Source organism: Ruditapes philippinarum, unplaced genomic scaffold (assembly GCF_026571515.1).
Source record: "Ruditapes philippinarum isolate M1 unplaced genomic scaffold, ASM2657151v2 ctg2753_1_1_1_1, whole genome shotgun sequence".
NCBI classification, from domain to species: Eukaryota; Metazoa; Mollusca; class Bivalvia; order Venerida; family Veneridae; genus Ruditapes; species Ruditapes philippinarum.
Genome location: NW_026852516.1, coordinates 33,942 through 52,779, shown reverse-complemented (window position 1 = coordinate 52,779; position 18,838 = coordinate 33,942). Strand labels below are relative to the sequence as shown.

Genomic DNA, 18,838 nt, shown 5'->3' with positions numbered 1-18,838 from the left:
GACCCTCCGTGCATTATTTCAGGCACCAGCAGGCACCTAAGAAGAAACCAAGGTATGCTATCTGAATAGCTTCCTCACATGAAAGAATTTAAAGTCCCTGGCAGGGTTCCAACCCCCAGACTTGAGGGGCAAGCAGTTTGAATTCAACAACCGTAACCACTCTGCCATGGACGTCTTTTTTTTACACAGAATGTAATTATTAAGAGAAATGAAACTGTATGAAAACAATCAAGCTTAGCTAAAAAAACATGATATACACATTTACACTGCAAGTTACACTGACAAGAATCCTTTTTTTTGAAAAGTTACATATGTTCAAAGCTCCAATGTCTAGCAAAGTATATAAATTATATATATAAACTTATCCTTCCATCCTCATTTATTTGATTTTTGACAGCATGAAAACTTGTAAAAACAAATTCTACCAGACAAAACTAATTGTGCATAAGCGCCTACTGTTTTTCTTAATTCTATCGTGAAAAAATAATTTAAAATTGTAATTTTACAAGATCATTGGATCCAAATTCCAATTAGTCGACCTTTTTTTCTTAATCCAATAAAAATCCATAAAATGATATAAAAAAAAGTCATCAGTAATATGCTTAACAAATTGATGAGTAAAATATAAGAAGAATAAGGAAAAAAATATTATCACTTGACAAAGAGATTTAACATCTACCATGTTTCTTCATATAACACTAGGAACACTGCAGTATGAATCCTTTAAATGAATGAAAACATCAGTAAAATTCTTCTTCTCCAACTGGTGGAGCACTCTGTCACTTGGTTAATGTTTTTTATTTTATTTCTAATTCCATTACAGAGAAAAAAGAATATACTTCTCTGAAACTTCACATCATTCTGCAAGTTATTTTTATTTTATTATCCAATGGAAAATTGTTTCTTTCTCCTTAAATGTCAGAAGAAGTTTTGCAGAAACACTTTCCCTTTTTCACTGTCTCTGTGTGTTGTTTTATTTTTTTCTTCAAAAATGTTACAGTGTTTATGATTGGACCAAAATATGATCACATGACCCACAGTTCAGCCAATCAGATCACAGATTACTTACAACAGCCACCTTCTGAGGGCTGATTCTGTTCATTTAATCTCACACCAGCCTGTGGTCTCTGGCCAGGCTGACCACCACTATCACTTTTTGGCAACTTTTTAGCTACAAAAATAAACAAGAAAATGTGAATTTCAGTTTGTTCATAATTGATTAAAGTCACAATAGGCATGTAAAGTTCATATGGTGGCTTTCAGGGAGGATTTCATTAGAGATACTTCTGACACCTATTTCAGACATATTATGCATGCTTTCTGTAGTTCAAAATCTTCCGAGCAAGAAATAATTCTATTTCAAGGGCAAGCATAGCATATTTAGTAATGCATGGTGAAAAGTCTCAGAAATTGATCTACATAATCTATAATTTACACAAGATTTTAAACAACTTCGGGTTATATATTTTACTTTCCCATTCACTTTTATGAATGAATTCCTTTCTGAGGATGAGATCATTATGTCTTCATGAAATATCTTGTAAATCTATACGCTACTACTAAGAGTAAAGATGTAAATGAAAATATAATTTCAGTTATTTCATTTCCGAAATATGATTTATGTGTAATATGCAAAAAAAAATCAAACACTGGCTATATCACAAAGTCTCATTTCCTTCCCAAGCTAGATATTCCTGCATGTATCAACAGCCAGTGTAAGATTCTTATAATCTTAAATCTTGAACCATACCGGTATATGGAAGAGATGTTTAAGATAAATAAACCATTAATTCAATGTGCAATCCACGTCCACTTAAACCATCATCATTTAGCAAAGTTTAAAAAGAAAACAACTGAAAATCTATTCGAAGGCTTGCCACATTTGTGGATGCTTAGGAAATTACAAAAGAAAACCATACCTATTGCCAAAAATATATCATTTACATTCATGGCAGTTTTTGCTGAAGTTTCCATAAATAACAAACTATTTTCCTCTGCATAAGCCTGAGCTTCCTATAAAATAAAAGAATAAACTATTAGTTTCTTATTTTACAATTCCTTAACCATACCTCATGCTCACATTTCATACATAAAACTGGATCAAACAATGGAAACATAAAACAACATTAAACATACAAAATGTACTGAATAAGAAATGATTTTTTCTTTTGTTGTTGTACAAGTTGGTGTTACAAGTAAGTAAGTAAAGTTTATTTATGTAACATAGGCCTCCGGCCCAAAATACAACATAATACAGCAAACATGAAATAGCAATGGTAAAATACAATGAGATGATCATAGATATACATGTACATAGTAAATTGTAATATAAACATTGGTAGACATCATATCAATTTTTCTTTGAAGATATATAGAGATATTAAGAGAATTTCGTAGATCAGTTGTAGAATACACTTTATAATTACCTTTATAATGTTTTATGTATGTAATTTTTTAAGTACTAAATTGGCGTCTATATTTAAGTGCATGCTCGAGAAAACGTGCGATAGTCTAATATAATGTCACATCTGCGTTTCTTTGAACAGATATAATTTTTTCACGTGAATGATTTTCACCAATATATCTGGTAGAATATTTTTACGTATAGTATTAAAGTGAATACAAATCAAGAGAATGTGATATTCATCGTCTAAGCCCGTAAAACAGAGAGGACATATCCGTTGATCAATTGGTATATTATTGAAGAATCCAGTGTTATAACCCAAGGGCAGTAAACCGCCTCTTAATTTTACAATGAGCGACCTGTAATATGAATTTTCAATTTGATCTAGGTACGATTCTCTTATAAAGTCAATTTTAATACTTTTATAAAACAACAGTCTACTAGATGAATCAAGAGCCTCCCCCCATGTTTGAACATCAATATCGCGCAATCTTTGAGATAATTCGCGACAGAACAAGTCAATATTTCCTACTCCCTGGTTAATCCATACATGACCAAATCCATTTATGAAAAGAACACGTCTAATTTGAAATGCCCAGCAATCAATGTTATTTTCTGCATACCGGTATTGGACTTTATAGCATAATAAACTATAAAGGTAATCTATTTTCATTCATGTTTAGAATCCTAAACCAGTATTTGATTGCTTTAAGGACTCTGTTACAATATAGTGAAAAACGGCCCAACTCTCCATATACATACTTATTAGGAGTTGACCAGTTTAATTTCAATGCAAATTTACAAAACTTGTTATGTACGATATCAATATCTTTAGCTTCATAAGAAAACCAAATTTCAGAGCCATATGTCAATATAGGTTGTATTTTTGTGTCAAAAATTTTGAACAATAGAGATACAGGAAGTTGTCGGAATCTGTATAAATTAGTTTTAAGTGAAAAAATAGCTTTATTTGCTTGTTCAGATAATGTTTTTTGACACATATACCATGATAATCTAGACGAAAACACTATTCCTAAATATTTATAGTAAGACGTTACTTGTATATTTTCTACGCCATAGAACCATTTTTCATAAGCACGCAGGTAACCACCATTCCTGAAGACAATGACCTTTGTTTTATCGAGATTAATTTTTAGATTCCAATTATCACAGTACGACTTTAACCGATTAATCATTCTCTGAAGCTCTATTTTTGTTTCGGCAATTAGAACTAAATCGTCGGCGTAAAGTAAAGTGAATATTTGTTTAAGCTCTAATGAGACACCATGGCAACCATCACTAACATAATTATTAAGGTCATTTAAGAATAGAGAAAATAGTAACGGTGATAGCGTACACCCCTGCCTGACACCAAACGGGCATTCAAAACTTCTGTTAGTCCAGATGGGGATTTAACTCTTGCTTTAATATCATGATATAACGATTTGATCATTTTTAAAAACTTTGAACTAACATTATTTGAACATAGTTTATTGTATAGAGCCTGTCTATTAATTCGGTCAAATGCTTTTTTCAAAATCAACGAATAACAGTATAAAAACGGCCTTGAGGTTTTTGTAGATACTTGGTTATAAAAGTGCACAGGCAAAATATATTATCTATAGTGTTATAACCACTCCTAAACCCACCTTGTTTCTTCACCTAATACAGAGTTTGCATCACACCATTTCTCAAGCCTTCTATTTAAAATGGATGTAAATATTTTACTCAGTACAGGTAGTAAGCTGATTCCACGATAATTGCTTGGATCGTTTTGGTTACCCTTTTTAAAGTACAGGTGTGATAAGTGAAATTGACCAATTGTTGGGAAATTCACCATTATCGTATAGCTTATTATATAACAAACATAAAATCTGGATAAGTCTGTCAGAGGCTGCTTTAATAAACTCAGCTGTAATGCCATCAATACCAGCTGATTTGCCTAATTTGAGTTGACCCTATTGCCCAGCTGACCTCAGAGGAGAGATTGCGGAATCAAGGATATCATTAAATATATTACACTGTCGTTTGTGGTATCATCAAACTCACTGTTAACAACGGGATTAAATAAACTATTAAAATAATTATACCACTCTTCAGTTGTTATATTAACACGATTAGGCCCTGTGTTTGTCTTTAAAATAATTCCAAAAATATTTCGGGTTATTACAATTGGCAGCAGCGACAAGTTTTGATCGTTCATTAGCTTCATATCTTAGTTTAAACTTACGACATGTTTCTCGATATTCGGATTTAGCTAATTTGTAGTTGTTTAAAGCGTTATCAGTGCGTGATCTACGAAATTCTCTTAACCTCTGAAGAACATTGGTACGAAGTCGTTTACAAGTAGAATTATACCATTTTTGACATTTTTATTTGTATTAAGATTATTAACACGATTATTTCTATTTATGTTTGATCCAGCATTGTAAAAGCAATCTGTTAGTCTCTGTATAGCTAGATGTATATCATTATTATCTAAAGCAGTATTAAAATAGTCATACATAGAGTCAATACCTATAATTAACTTTTCAATGTATTGTTGTTTATTATTTTCATCCCATTTCAGTTTAGTATATAGGTTTTCAGATACATTACTAAATACTTGTTCAGAAAGACTATCTTCTAATTGTGTTGAGCTCTTAATTTTAATGTAGACGGGCATGTGTATAGATTCAATTCGGTTTTCAACATCAAAATCTAAGACATAATCAGATAATGACATATCAGACAAAATATAATCAATAAGACTAGGAGAATAATCAGTATAACAAGTACAACAACCTTTGCCAGCATCGTTACCGATTCTGCCATTACATATACGAAGCCCAGTAGCAATACAAAGCTGAAGCAATTTTTGGCCGTAATTATTTATAGATTACCATCAGAATTAGCTCTAGGTGGCGGAATAGTATCTTCAATATAAAAAGTATCACTTAACAATGGAAATTCACCATCCATAGCAATATAATCAGGGTTTGTGGATGTATATGCATTAAGATCACCTAAAACAAAAATGGAATGACCCGGATAGTCACTTTTGAAAATAGCAAGCTCGTTTTCAATGATATCAAACAATGCCTCATTCGAATGTATGGACGAATTTTCTGGAGAAATATTAACAAAACCTAATAGCATATTATGAAAAATATTAACTTTAGATTTAACAAGTAGCCATAAAATATTGTGACTAGAGGATCTTAATTGTCTAATTTCTGCATACTGAAATATAATATTTTTTACAAAAACAGATATTCCACCTGAATTTCGTTTTGCATTTTTAGTTAATGGTCTAATAACATCAAAACATGTATACCCAGTTAATGAAAACTCACCATAATTCTTAGCCCAAGTTTCTACAAAACCAATAATGCTAAATGACTTAATATAATCAACAAAATCTATTGAATCACAAATATCGTTTCTTCCAGACAATTTTGATGATAAACCAGAAATATTCCACACACCTAATGTTACATTAACATAGTGAAGCTTTCTTGAGAGAAGAATGAAGCTTCCTTTTTTTCTTTTTCATTCAGATAAGAATAGGTATCCATATTAGCAATATTCTGCCTGTTTTTTAAGTATGAGACCTACTGTTAAGTAGAGAACAGTGCACCATGAATGGTCGGTATGCTCAGGAATTTGAGTATTTGAGTCCCAAGCCCCAAGGAACGTTCTTTCAAAATCATGCAGCTTTCCCCCTTAAATTCAGTTTACATTATGTTTTTTCTCCCCCTTTTAGCAAAAAAGCGTGTTATTTTCTCCCAAATTTATTTTAAGGGCACCTTCCCCAACCTGTGAAAAATGCCATGATGCATGTTGCTGCTTCCTCATTAAGAAGAATCTAAACATCCCCTTCCTGCAAAATAAATCCTGCAAAGGTGTTAGGCAATTAACCCAAACTGTAACATAAGACAATATTACAATCATCCACTTCCATCTACACCTGGTGGAGGGCCCACCATGAACCATTGTGCATTGCTTTCGACTTTCAACAATTTTGCTGATAGCACAAGATAACCTTCTATAAGTTAGCGACAAAGCTTTCTCAAATAAAATTTACTTAGTATACAAAGCAAAGATTCAAACTCAGAGCTGATGGGCATGTAATTTCATGCTACTCATTTTAATCAATCAAATCTTACAAAGGCCGGACATCCACAAGTATAGAGCCAAGTCAGCCTGCACATCTATGCAGTCAGACCAAACTCTATACTGATGACAAGCTTAATTTTTAAAAATTTTCATCCTGAAATCCCTTCAAACTGAAATGGACTATTCCAAATTTAATGCAGGGAAAATCCATTACACAAATTCAGCAGGTTAAGTTATAATTACTAACAAATCAACACTTACATCAAACTCAACCATTCGTTTGTTCGCCAAATCTGCCTTGTTGCCTGCCAGTGCTATCACTATATTTGGACTGGCCTGTCTTTGTAATTCTTTTACCCACGTTTTTGCTCTTCCAAATGTGTCCTGAAGAAAATATAAAGAATGAAATGTGGAAAATATAACACACAAAAGGACATATAAAAATCAAACAGATAAATACTTGTTGGTTGTGTCCTCTACAAACAACAGAAACCAGTTTTTCAACAGTGTTTTACCAGAAATTTTGTTTTTAATAGGCCAGTGATTAATCTATTAGGCATGTAAAAAATTTCTGTGCAAAAAATATAAGTTAGCAGAAACAAATTAGACCAAAATTAGGCCCAGTTTCTTTTAGATTTAAACCAAAGTTGCCTTTTTTTATTTTGATTAAGACTTCGACTGTCACATGATTGAAAGAAATATTTATAAATAGATGTATACATTAAAATGGTACATTCATACTCTAATGTCCTGTTTCACAGCTACACAGCATGAAACCCCATTGTAGAATGTTATGTGCTAATCGTCAAAACAGAACTTAAGAGTTGTGGGTTTAGTTTAAAATCAAACCAATATGAAACCTTTATTGAGTTTAATGGAGTACATGCCTATTTTCTTCTTCTTACGTCATTTTCTTCTTGATAATTTTTTCTTTTGAAGTACATCACACTTAAACTAGGAACACTTTTAAATCTAACTTCAACTAGATTATAAAGATGCCCATTCCAACAAAACTCAACAACTTACTTGATTTGTGATGTCATACACAACTATTGCAGCTTGTGCCCCTCTGTAATACATTGGTGCAAGACTGTGGTATCTTTCTTGACCTGAAGTTAAAGCAAAACTGATCTATCCATCTTTACTGTAAGCATTTACTAAATCACTTGTTTGCTTTTTTTGCCTTAGACTTGGAAGTCTGCCCTTATAAAAATGATCATATCTAATTGTTTAATCAAACAATTTAACTTCGCTATATTTTTCCCTCCTAAGGATTATTACCTAACAAATATCTCTACAATTTAAACTAACACAAGAACTATGGAAATTCAGTACCTTTGCCAAAACTTTAAATTTTGAACAATTACCGTAACACTTCATGTTGGGGATGCTCCTTTTCTTAAAAGTGAACATCAATTTTATCTTATCAAGGAAATGGCAACCCCTTCTTAGATAAAAAATCTACCACACTAACAATTGATTTTCATACTTAAGTGTAATAGAAACCACTTGATAATTAAAGTAAAACATCAATCAAACACTTAAAGAGAATCTGTACTGACTTAGTAAAGGTCATTAATTTAGCTTTTACTCTTATACAATGTTACATATCACTAAAAATATTGACTATTTTAAGCCCATGAATCATAAAAATAGTGACATCATTTTCAACATAAGACTCCTATAATTAATACCCTTCATTATGTGATAAGCAACCAAATGAAAAATTAATCAACTAAAAACTTTTACACCAAAACTTAAGATGTCATGTACTTTTCACATAACATGATTCCACCACCTTTATGTACATGTTTCGTGGCTAGTATGATTTTATTTTGCTTTTATGTGAAGATTTAAATGCATACCCTACTTTTAGAAATAGGGCGTATTTGGCCAAGTGGTTAAGGTTGTTGACTTCTAACCACATGCCCTACTCCCCTGTTGGTTTGAATCCTGCCAGAGATTTTGGATTCTTGTGTGCTTGCGGAACATCTGTGGTTCTTATAATTAAAAATAATGCACAGACGGGCACTGGAGGTCATCCCCCAACAATAATAGAGAAGTTTATGCTGTCAGATGTCAGATGTTTAAAGGCCTACCTGCTGTATCCCAGATTTCAAATTTGACTGTAGTGTCATCTAAACACACTGTTTGCGTTAAAAATGCAGCTGAAAATGAGAGAAATAAAGTAAAATACGCAATAACATGTCCGTATTTAAATCAAGTCAAATGTGTTTATTTTGAATATTATATACATATCTATTACATAGCAACAATGGGCATTTTAATATATTTTTTGTACATCATTCTACATGCCAACAATAGGCTTTTTATTATAAATTTTGTACATGTATGCAAACTCGTAATAATTATATCCTTGAATACATAATCCACAGCTTTAGCTGTACTTAATTACTTCCTCAATGGATGCTTTTATGATTACAATACTGTATACAATGCTTGGTGAGTTGACCTAGTTAGAAACTTTAAGTGAATTCTAGTTAAAAACTCTTCATATATCAGACGCAAGTCATAAAATTCTTGCTTTTAATTGCTTGAAAATGTTATAAAATAGTAGGCCAGACTGGATTTCCATCAATCAAATCTACAGTCATTAAAGTTGAAACAATGTGCAGAGTAGAGCACTTAATTGCTTCAGAACATTAATTTAATTGGCGCTCAGATACATAATTGCATAATATATTATTATCTTAAGTGTTACCTAGAATTCCTTTAATTTAGTTTTTTCAAAAGCTTTCAAAAATACTTTCCAAAGAGTTTTGGAATTAAACAAGAGGGCCATGATGGCCCTGAGGTCGCTCACCTGTATATAGGCCCCCCAACCCCCACCCCCCCCAACGTTGCAGGGCCAATTTAACCCAAGGGCTTTTATTTGCACAAACTTGGTAGACATCCATAAGAAGATGTTTCATGCTAAACATCTAAGCTCTAGCTCATTGGGCTTTTTTAAAAGAAAGATTTTTTTTAAGTTTTTACTATACACATATAGTTAAAACAATGACACCCCTGGGCCGGGCCAGGGCTTTTATTTGAACAAACTTTGTAGACACTTACTAGAAGATTGTTTCATGCTTAATATCTAAACTCTAGCTATTTGGGTTTTTTCAAAGAAGATTTTAAGTTTTTGCTATACACATTTAAAGAAAATTAATGACCCCAGGCGGGGCCAATTTTTGACCCCCAGGTCTTTTATTTGAACAAACTTTGTAGACACTCACTAAAAGATGTTTCATGCTTAATATCTTAACTCTAGCTATTTGGGTTTTTTCAAAAAGATTTTTTAAGTTTTTGCTATAAACATATAAGGAAAATCAATGACCCCCAGGGAGGTGCCAATTTTGACCCAGAGCTTTCATTTGAACAAACTTGGTAGACACCTATTAGAACATGTTTTGATGCTCAATATCTTAGCCATAGCTCTCTGAGTTCTTTAAAAGAAGATTTTTAAGTTTTTACTATAATGCATATAGGGAAAATCAATGACCCCCGGGGCGGGGCCAATTTTGACCCCAGGGCTTTTATTTGAACAAACTTGGTAGACACTTATTAGAACATGTTTTTATGCTAAATATCTTAGCTCTAACTGTTTTGGTTCTTTAAAAAGAGGATTTTGTAAGTTTTTACTATATGCATATAGGGAAAATCAATGACCCCACTGGGGCGGGCCAATTTTGACCCCAGGGCTTTTATTTGAAACAAACTTGGTTAGACACCTATTAGACATGTTTTGATGCTCAATATCTTAGCCATAGCTCTTTCAGTTCTTTAAAAGAAGATTTTTTAAGTTTTTAACTATATGCATATAGGGAAAATCAATGACCCCCCGGGACGGGGCCAATTTTAACCCAGGGCTTTTATTTTGAACAAACTTGGTAGACACCCATTAGAACATGTTTCATGCTTAATATCTTAGCTCTAGCTCTTTGGGTTCTTTTAAAAGAAGATTTTTTAAGTTTTTACTATATGCATATAGGGAAAATCAATGACCCCCGGGACGGGGCCAATTTTACCCCAGGGCTTTTATTTGAAAAAAACTTGGTAGACACCCATTAGAAACATATTTCATGCTAAATATCTTAGCTCTAGCTCTTTGGGTTTTTCAAAAGAAGATTTTTTAAAGTTTTTTACTATATGCATATAGGGAAAATCACAATGACCCCCTGGGGCGGGGCCAATTTTGACCCCAGGGCTTTTATTTGAACAAACTTGGTAGACACTCACTAGAAAGATGTTTCATGCCAAATATCTAAGCTCTAGCTCTTATGAATGTTTAAAAGAAGATATTTAAAGTTTTTTCCTTCGGTTGCCATGGCAACCAGAGTTCTGCATGGAATTAAATTCTTTGAACAATTTTTAAAGGTGACCACCAAAGGAACATTCCTGTGAAGTTTGGATGAAATTGGCTTAGTGGTTTATGAGGAGATGTCATTTAAAGTAAAAGTTTACGGACGGACGACGGACGGACGACGGACGAAAAGCGATCACAAAAGCTCACCCTGTCACTTTGTGACAGGTGAGCTAAAAAAGTAATGCAGTTTTTACACTGGAATCAAACTATGTTTTTTTTTTTTGTGAAAAAATTGAGATTTTCAGAATTTTACGTAAATAATGTATCAGAGCTTTTTTTTTCCTTTACTGAAGATTTTCATATGATACTCTAAAAGCAGACCAAAAACTGTACTAGAAACTGTATGTGAAAGAACACTTCAAATTATTTACGTAATTATACATTTGTACTAACTACTACTGCAAGTTGTTGTGGCTCACAACAAATGGTAATAATTAGAAATTATTAAAAGAACATGCTACTAAAAATATGGTAAAAGGCCTCCAATTATGACCCTGAAGAAGTTATTATCAAATTGTCAATTTTCAAGTGAATAGCTTGAATGGTTATAGAGATAAAACTTGCATGCAAAACCTTGATAAGATTTTTTTAACAAGTATAATTCATTTAAACAAGAGTGCTGTGATGTCCCTTGTATCTCATAAACCAGTGGAAAATTGTGACAACTTTTATCTAGGACTTAAGAGAGTGCCAGATTTAAACTTGCCAGAATTAAGCTATCATGAAAAAGATAAAAAGTCTGATTAAGACTTCCTGTCACCTCTGTCATTTTATAAAGTTTTAAACTCAATACAATGCATATTCTAACTTGATTAAGAAGTATTAAGCATATATAAACAAGGTTTTCTTTGAATTTGACCTGGTGACCCAGCTTTTGATCAAATACAAGTAATCAACAAACTTGTCTAAGTTTTTATTAAGATAAATATTCTTGTTAACAATACATTCTAGAATATTACCAAGTTTTGACTGTGTTTTGACAAAGCAATCTATTTATAAATGACCTTGGGTGACCTATATTTGAATTTGACCTCAAAATTAATATAGCACACTCGAAATAAGGTCTCTCAAATGTTAAAAGGGTCTCTTTTTTTATTTGAACTAACCTGGTAACCTATGCTTTTACTCCAGATGACCCATATTCAAACTTATATATCATTTAACTGAGACAAACATTCTTAAAAGTTTAAAAATATGCCATCTACAGTGTAAATAAGTTAAAAACAACATAGTGTTGATGACTGATTTAATCTATACAGCTCTTCCTGAGAAGGGGATCTAAATGTAAATATCAATGCTAACAGTTTGTTCTGCCAGTCCAGTTTAAATGCCCATTTTTACACAATGACATGCCTTTGGTAATATCTCCACGATTAATGCATCCTATTGGTTTTACTGGATAAATAACCAGTAACTAACAATTTCTCTGAAAGTGACCGTCTACCAAGTCCGCAAATTTCGGAATCAGAGAGTGGAAAGAAATAAATGACTAAATGTCTAGAATAATTGTCACTGACAGACTACACCTCCGAGGCCAAGGATCGAACCATTGATCTCTGGATTACTAATCAAATGCTCTACATTCTAAGCTAAGCAGGCAGTTATTGACCTTGAAAAGTGACCTGAAATCATGGTCCTAATCATATGAAATTTCAAAGACATTCTTAGGTGCATACATACGATGTTAATGAAATATTATGCCAGCAACAGGATAGCACCTGCCTTCGTTGAAACTAAAATTACGGAACAGATCTTATATTGTTGAAGTGATATTAAGTGAAAGAGAAAGAGCTCTTTGGACAAGCCTTATATAAATTAGCTCAATTTAATTATTGAAGTAACATTAAATCTAAACAACTTTTGATAATAAATTTATAAGTTATCAAGCCCACTTACCCCCAATTGTGCTCTCTTGATATTCATGAAATTGTCCTTTTACAAATCTTAGGACGAGACTTGACTTTCCTACGGCAGATTCTCCTAGAAGTACAAGCTTAAATTGACAGATCTTTCCTTGTGCTGCACCATTAGGCCTCTGTGCTCCCCCTCGTTGTGACATCTTACTTTTGAGACTTTGTTCACAAACTCTTATCAATGGTTTGTTAGAAAAGTAGAATTGTCAGCTAAAATGGTAAAAGATTTTTATTGATATTACACCACAACTTAACACTTTACAAAAACTTGCAAACTGAACTTATCCAAAAAACAAAACAAATGCAAATCATGTTAAAACAGACACCTTAGGCCAAGTTAAGGTAGATATTAAGAAAAAAATCATGAGAATATGACTGTATTATCAAAAACAGCATGTGATTCCATTCATCTTAAATCTGTTACACAAAGACAAACACAAAATTCTTCTTCCTATGCATTCAGACAAATTTACACCAGTTATGTCTTCCAAAACTTTTTATGATTTTATTATTTCATTTGATGCAGCATAAAAGTTTTACATAAGACGGTTGAGACCAAAGTAAAGTTAAACCATAACACATTCCATTAACTTTGCTTGAATTTGTAAACATCCTTACCAAAATTAAACTGATTAAAACAATTCAACACCATTTTAATGAATCTATTCCATTTTATATATCAAAATATTATATACAGCTGTTTTTATCGCCTATTTCACTGTGAGACATTAATTTCACTGGCTTGTGTCTGCCATGACGCAAAACCTAGTTTGACGTAATTTGTGTGAACCACTTAGAAAATACAGACATACCTATTACTATTAGACATGATTTCAATACACATTATCCAAGATTAATTACATTTTTTTTTCTTAAATTTTCAGTACATTAATAGAATAATATTGAACATAAATCAGTAAATGACCTTTTATTAACAAAAAAGTATCTTGGAAATAGTTAAACCACATGGTATTGTTTTCATAAATTAATTGTCTGTGCTGTTGAAACCATAAATGTCAATCCCACTATTATGGTTAAAAATTCTAGAAAGATGGCAGCGAAGATCTGTAGTTTTAAAAAAAAAAAAAAACATAAATCATTAGGTAGCAGCTAAGTTCATATTCGATTGTAGCATTAATGTTGGCTTCAGGATTTAAAACATTTTCAATTTTCAGGGGTCCAGTCAATGCAGGGTCTAACCAGTTACATGTCACATCTGGGATCCAATCCCATAATTTATGATGTCCAATAACAATTTTCAGAAGTCCAACCCCTTACTAAACCAAACTGTTTATTATACCTTCAGTACAATAAATATATTTTGTACAGCAAGGGTTTTGAATATTTAATTATGTTAGATTTTTGATACTGGCATTATAATATTTTGTATGCATTTGGATGCAAGAGCATGAGAATTGAGCATGCATTCCAGGGATTTTTTCCAGGATTTTGGGAACATGACCCATACCCATGGTATTGGGAATTTTAGCGGTGTTTTGTTAAAAATTTGGAAAAAATTTAATGGATGCAAACAATTACTGTCTATGATGGCAGCTTCAGACATTTAAGCACTATTACAGTGATGAAGCCTTTTTTTGCAAAGATTTTAGAATTTTTATTCAATATTTTTATTTTGTAACTTTCAACTATTTTCAATTGGGAATATGACCCAATAACGGCTATAAAATTAGCCAAAAAAATCCCTGCATTCTAAGTAAGCTTTTTAGGGGTATATTGATGCAGTATCATGCATCTGGTATATCCCTGGGTTTCTTTGAGGATCATTATTCATATAAATTTTTATCAGGATACGCATCACTTTACTCCATGATATGCATGCTTGATGAAAGATAATGATGATTACTGGCATGATTTTTCATACTGGGCTGATGTATGCCAGCTTGAATATATATCTCAAGTTCAACTCAAACAGTCTGACTGTTTTTAAACTTTAAATTCTTACTTTTAACACCCATATAGATCATGCTTATTAGTAGTGCACAAAGTTTCACAAAGGTTCTTAGAAGCGGCTTGACTTTTAGATAATAGACAAGATACTTCTACACAACATTGATGCACAAGTTGTAGAAATACAACCATATTATATGAACATTAAAATATTTTAAACATTTATTTGAAACTTGAATGTGTAAACAATTGACACAAGTTTCCAAAGGGAAATCTTCTGTATTTGACCCAGGTAGAAATGTTTCAATGATTTGTTAGCCTACTAGGCATTTTGACTGTGATAGTTTAATACACTTTATAAAGTTTACTTTCAATACTCTAAGCATTTTAACTTCAATATTGAAGAAATTTGACAGATGCATTAAAATACATTTGATGTCAAAGTATATACAATTGTTTTCTTTCTTAACAAACACCTGATAAGACTATGCTACATAAACAAGAATGGTACTGACTAGCTCTAGGACAGGGACCAATTAAGAACACCCGATGACACAATGAAATTTTAACATCTCCTTCATGTCACATTACTGACTAGCAATGAAATGATTTTGTATTAAATCTGATCATCCTATAGGTGTTTTCAAATAGCAGATAATACAGCAGCATTTAAACTTACATAACACAGAGTATTTTATATAGTGTCAATATTTTAAATATGATCATGAGACATGACTCACCTAAATTAACTGTCAAAATAAAAACAAATACATACAAAAATATTGCCATGATATAGAAGAATTCTGCATATATTGACTGGGCACATCCAATGATATAACAAGTGATCCCCAGAACTGTGAAATCAAGGGTCACCATTGGCCTATATAGGCACATATTTATGTATGTTTATGTTATACTCAGCTGACAGTTATAGACAGCCATTTTTCACTATTGATTTTTTTAAGAAAAATATATTTATCTCTGAATAACATCAATTCATATCATGTACATAGTTGGAAACAAACCTTATAGCAATACTTCACCGCAGAAAACGGTCTATAGTGTTACGAAAAAGCTAAATAATCGTGTGTTTTGTATTATTTTGACACTTCAATGCGTAGAACCACCCTCTGCTTTTGAACAGCCATAAGTCTATACCGGAAGTTCATACGCGTGAAAATGTAGTGCAAATAAAATAACATTGCGTAAGATTTAAAGGTTACTTATTTGAGCTGTACTTCATCAATTTGATACTGCTTTCACACTCATACCAATGCCCTTCAAATTGACACAAATTAATTTAATATCTAAAATTTACATTTATACGGAAATCGTACGAGTCCTTGCTGTAAATATGAAACCCCCGGATACTGACGTCACTTAAAATTTACATGACAGTGGGAAACAGGGGTATGATACAGGTGCATTCTTTTTACAATCAAACACATTTTATTTTAAACATCTGGGACAGTTGTGTGTCTGAATCACTTGCGGCTCAGAAACAATCAATCGTGTCGCGCGAATTAAATTTATTAAAGCTGTTAAATTGAATAATTATTAATGGGCTTACGAACATTCTATATTATTTTCATTTTCAAAAGTCTTTTTTATAAGAAAATAATCTAAAAAAGTCATAAGCCTTATAACTCGGACATCCTTTGCTTCTTGCATTTTCACTGGGACATAAGATAACTTAGAGCCGACTTTAGATGTTGTGCTGATGCAAGATTTTACAATACTAGATCAAGCAATTTTAATTTTATTGTCCCCCAGTGTAATTCTGTGATGAAACAGACCTTTTATTATAATGGAATTAAAGACTGGAATGATCTGCCAGAATATATAAAATCCATTAATAATTTTGTGCAATACAAAAAATCTGTTAAAAAGTACCTACTAGAAAGCTATAAAAGTCTTTCAGAAGATATATATATGTGTACAACTATAATGTGTTAGGCACTGTGATCAAATATTTCTGTGATAGTAATACTAGGCTTATTTTAAAAAGGGCATACTTTTATAAATATTATTTCCTTTTTCAACCTAAATTTTGACCCAAAGTTAGTTAGTTTATATTTTTATTTTTTTATCTTGTTTGTTTTTTAGGGGGGGGAAAGGGTTAAAATTATGTTAGTTTTTTTTTTTATTTCTATGGACCCCATTGGAAAAAAGCATTTGGCTTAATGGGCTATCCATAGGTGCATAGTACCTTCTTATTTTTTATGACAAAAGTGTGCTCTTTGTATGCTGTTTTATGATCTCATTTTTATATATATGACTTATTTATGTTATCTCTTAACTGTATGATTTTATATTATGTATCTTGTGCTATGTTCCTAAAATGTATAAATAAAATAAAAAAAAATACTATGTCCCAGGTTTTCACGATAAGTTCCCCGTTAGTGATTCAAATAAAAGTGAATAAAATCCACTTTGTAAAAACTGGTTCCACTGCTAAACGTACGTAACCCGACACGTTATATATTAAAACATTATATAAATTCCATCGTTGGATACCCACGGCCGAACCATTAACATTTATCATATTTATTATTATGTTAAAAATAATATGTTACATGTTAACCCAATACTTCATGAGCATTTTGTGAAAAATGGCTGTTTTCATTGAAAATTAAGTCTCCCGTTACAAGTTCAAATTGCTATTTATAAAACTAGAAAAAACTGCTTCAATACTAATCAAACTTGGCACAAATGTTGACTGGAACATTGCCACACCGTGTATATCCAGTAACGCCGGAATGTGAAAATAACGCACGATTTGTGCAATAAGTAACGCAGAATTGTGCAATAAATGGCGGATACCTGACAGAATATCCAACGCGGTAAGAAAACTGGCCAATATACAAGTATATTTTCCGAACCGAAAAAACCAATAGCCGGCTGCAAAGACATAACTCTTCATCCCTCATTAAGATTATTTCCACGAAATTGTTTACTTTTCAAGATCATTCGTGAAAATGATGGTTTGACCACCGTTTTGAGCGACATTTTTTGTCGGCTCTTATAAGTACAACAATGCATATTATTCAGTATAATTTAGATTTTCAGAAGGCAAGTGACATTAACTTCACTTCTTGTGATATAGAAAATTGAAAATAAACGGATAAAATGTGATTCAAGCCGTTTTATGAGGAAACGCCGATGTACGGTTGAATTGTGGCTTCGCGGTAACGCCGGAAAATGTGATTTTTTTTTCTTATATGGTACAGAATTATTACACAGGTTTAAACGCATTTTTTCGGCGAATATAATCAAGTTATTTGCCGACTTATAGTCAATGTAATTTTCTTCTTATCTTATTAAGAAATATATGATAATTAGATCTTGACAAACTTTCCAGATTTTGATTGCCTTTTGTAACTTAGTAGATCTACAATTTGATAATTGTTTCCTGAAATAAAAATATTATTTGTGAACATGCTGCCCACGTCTGATCTTGTTAGAAAATAAGAACAATAAACTTAGTTTGCAAATAAATTGATTGCCTGTGTAACAACATGCTCAAGCTTAAAGCTTAAATTTCCTGTTACCATGGCAACGAGGGGACATCTCAAAATTGCAGAAACTCACTATTTTGCGTTGATTTTTACATCGAAATTGATTTCAAAGTGCTGCAACTTCTCAATGGATTGAGATAGAGTCAAATGCTTTTCAGCGATGGTTACACGTGACCTTAAGATCGATCTGGGATCATTTTTAGCCTCTCACAAGTCCAAAATTTTCTTGGCGATGAGGGGGACTACCGACCCTTTCAACCCCCAAAACAGAAGGGGGCACATCCCCCTTCTGGCAACCCCATGATGTATCTTTTGGCTAGGGGGTCGCGCCGAAAAAGTGGTCACTTTTTTAAACAACATTTCTCAAAGAAACAGGTGTTGGGGGCCTAAATAAGGCATTTTTTCACCATTTGAGACAACAAAAAAAGGGGGGGGGGTGAAAAAGGCGTTAAAAGGCGTGTATATCGGGTAATGGGTTAACAGAAAATGATGAAAATACCCAAAATCGCGTTTTTCCATGTTATTGTAAATAAATCGATCCACCGCCGTAGACCTGTACGTCGTGTTCACCATAGCCGTCCTTTGTGAACCAAGACAAACTAATTGATAGTCCAAATTTTTTTTTCTT

The 18,838-nt window shown here is 32.4% G+C and overlaps 1 protein-coding gene across 3 annotated transcripts; it reads right to left on the bottom strand.

Moving 5' to 3' along the window:
* Positions 1–555: 555 nt before the first annotated feature.
* On the bottom strand, positions 556–16,071 carry LOC132715541 (ras-related protein Rab-5C-like). 3 transcript variants are annotated; one of them, XM_060698568.1, is made up of 7 exons: positions 16,011–16,071; positions 12,768–12,994; positions 8,602–8,670; positions 7,529–7,611; positions 6,764–6,886; positions 1,920–2,013; positions 556–1,171 (listed from the first exon to the last, which is right to left on the bottom strand). In XM_060698568.1, the coding sequence occupies exons 2-7, from the start codon at positions 12,928–12,930 to the stop codon at positions 1,062–1,064; spliced, it is 642 nt and encodes a 213-aa protein (XP_060554551.1). In that variant the 5' UTR covers positions 12,931–12,994; positions 16,011–16,071; the 3' UTR covers positions 556–1,061. The 3 variants fall into 3 exon arrangements, with proteins under 3 accessions (XP_060554551.1, XP_060554546.1, XP_060554539.1); XM_060698563.1 differs by having other exon boundaries at positions 15,916–16,022; XM_060698556.1 differs by lacking the exon at positions 16,011–16,071 and adding an exon at positions 15,718–15,876.
* Between the last annotated feature and the right edge of the window lie 2,767 nt (positions 16,072–18,838).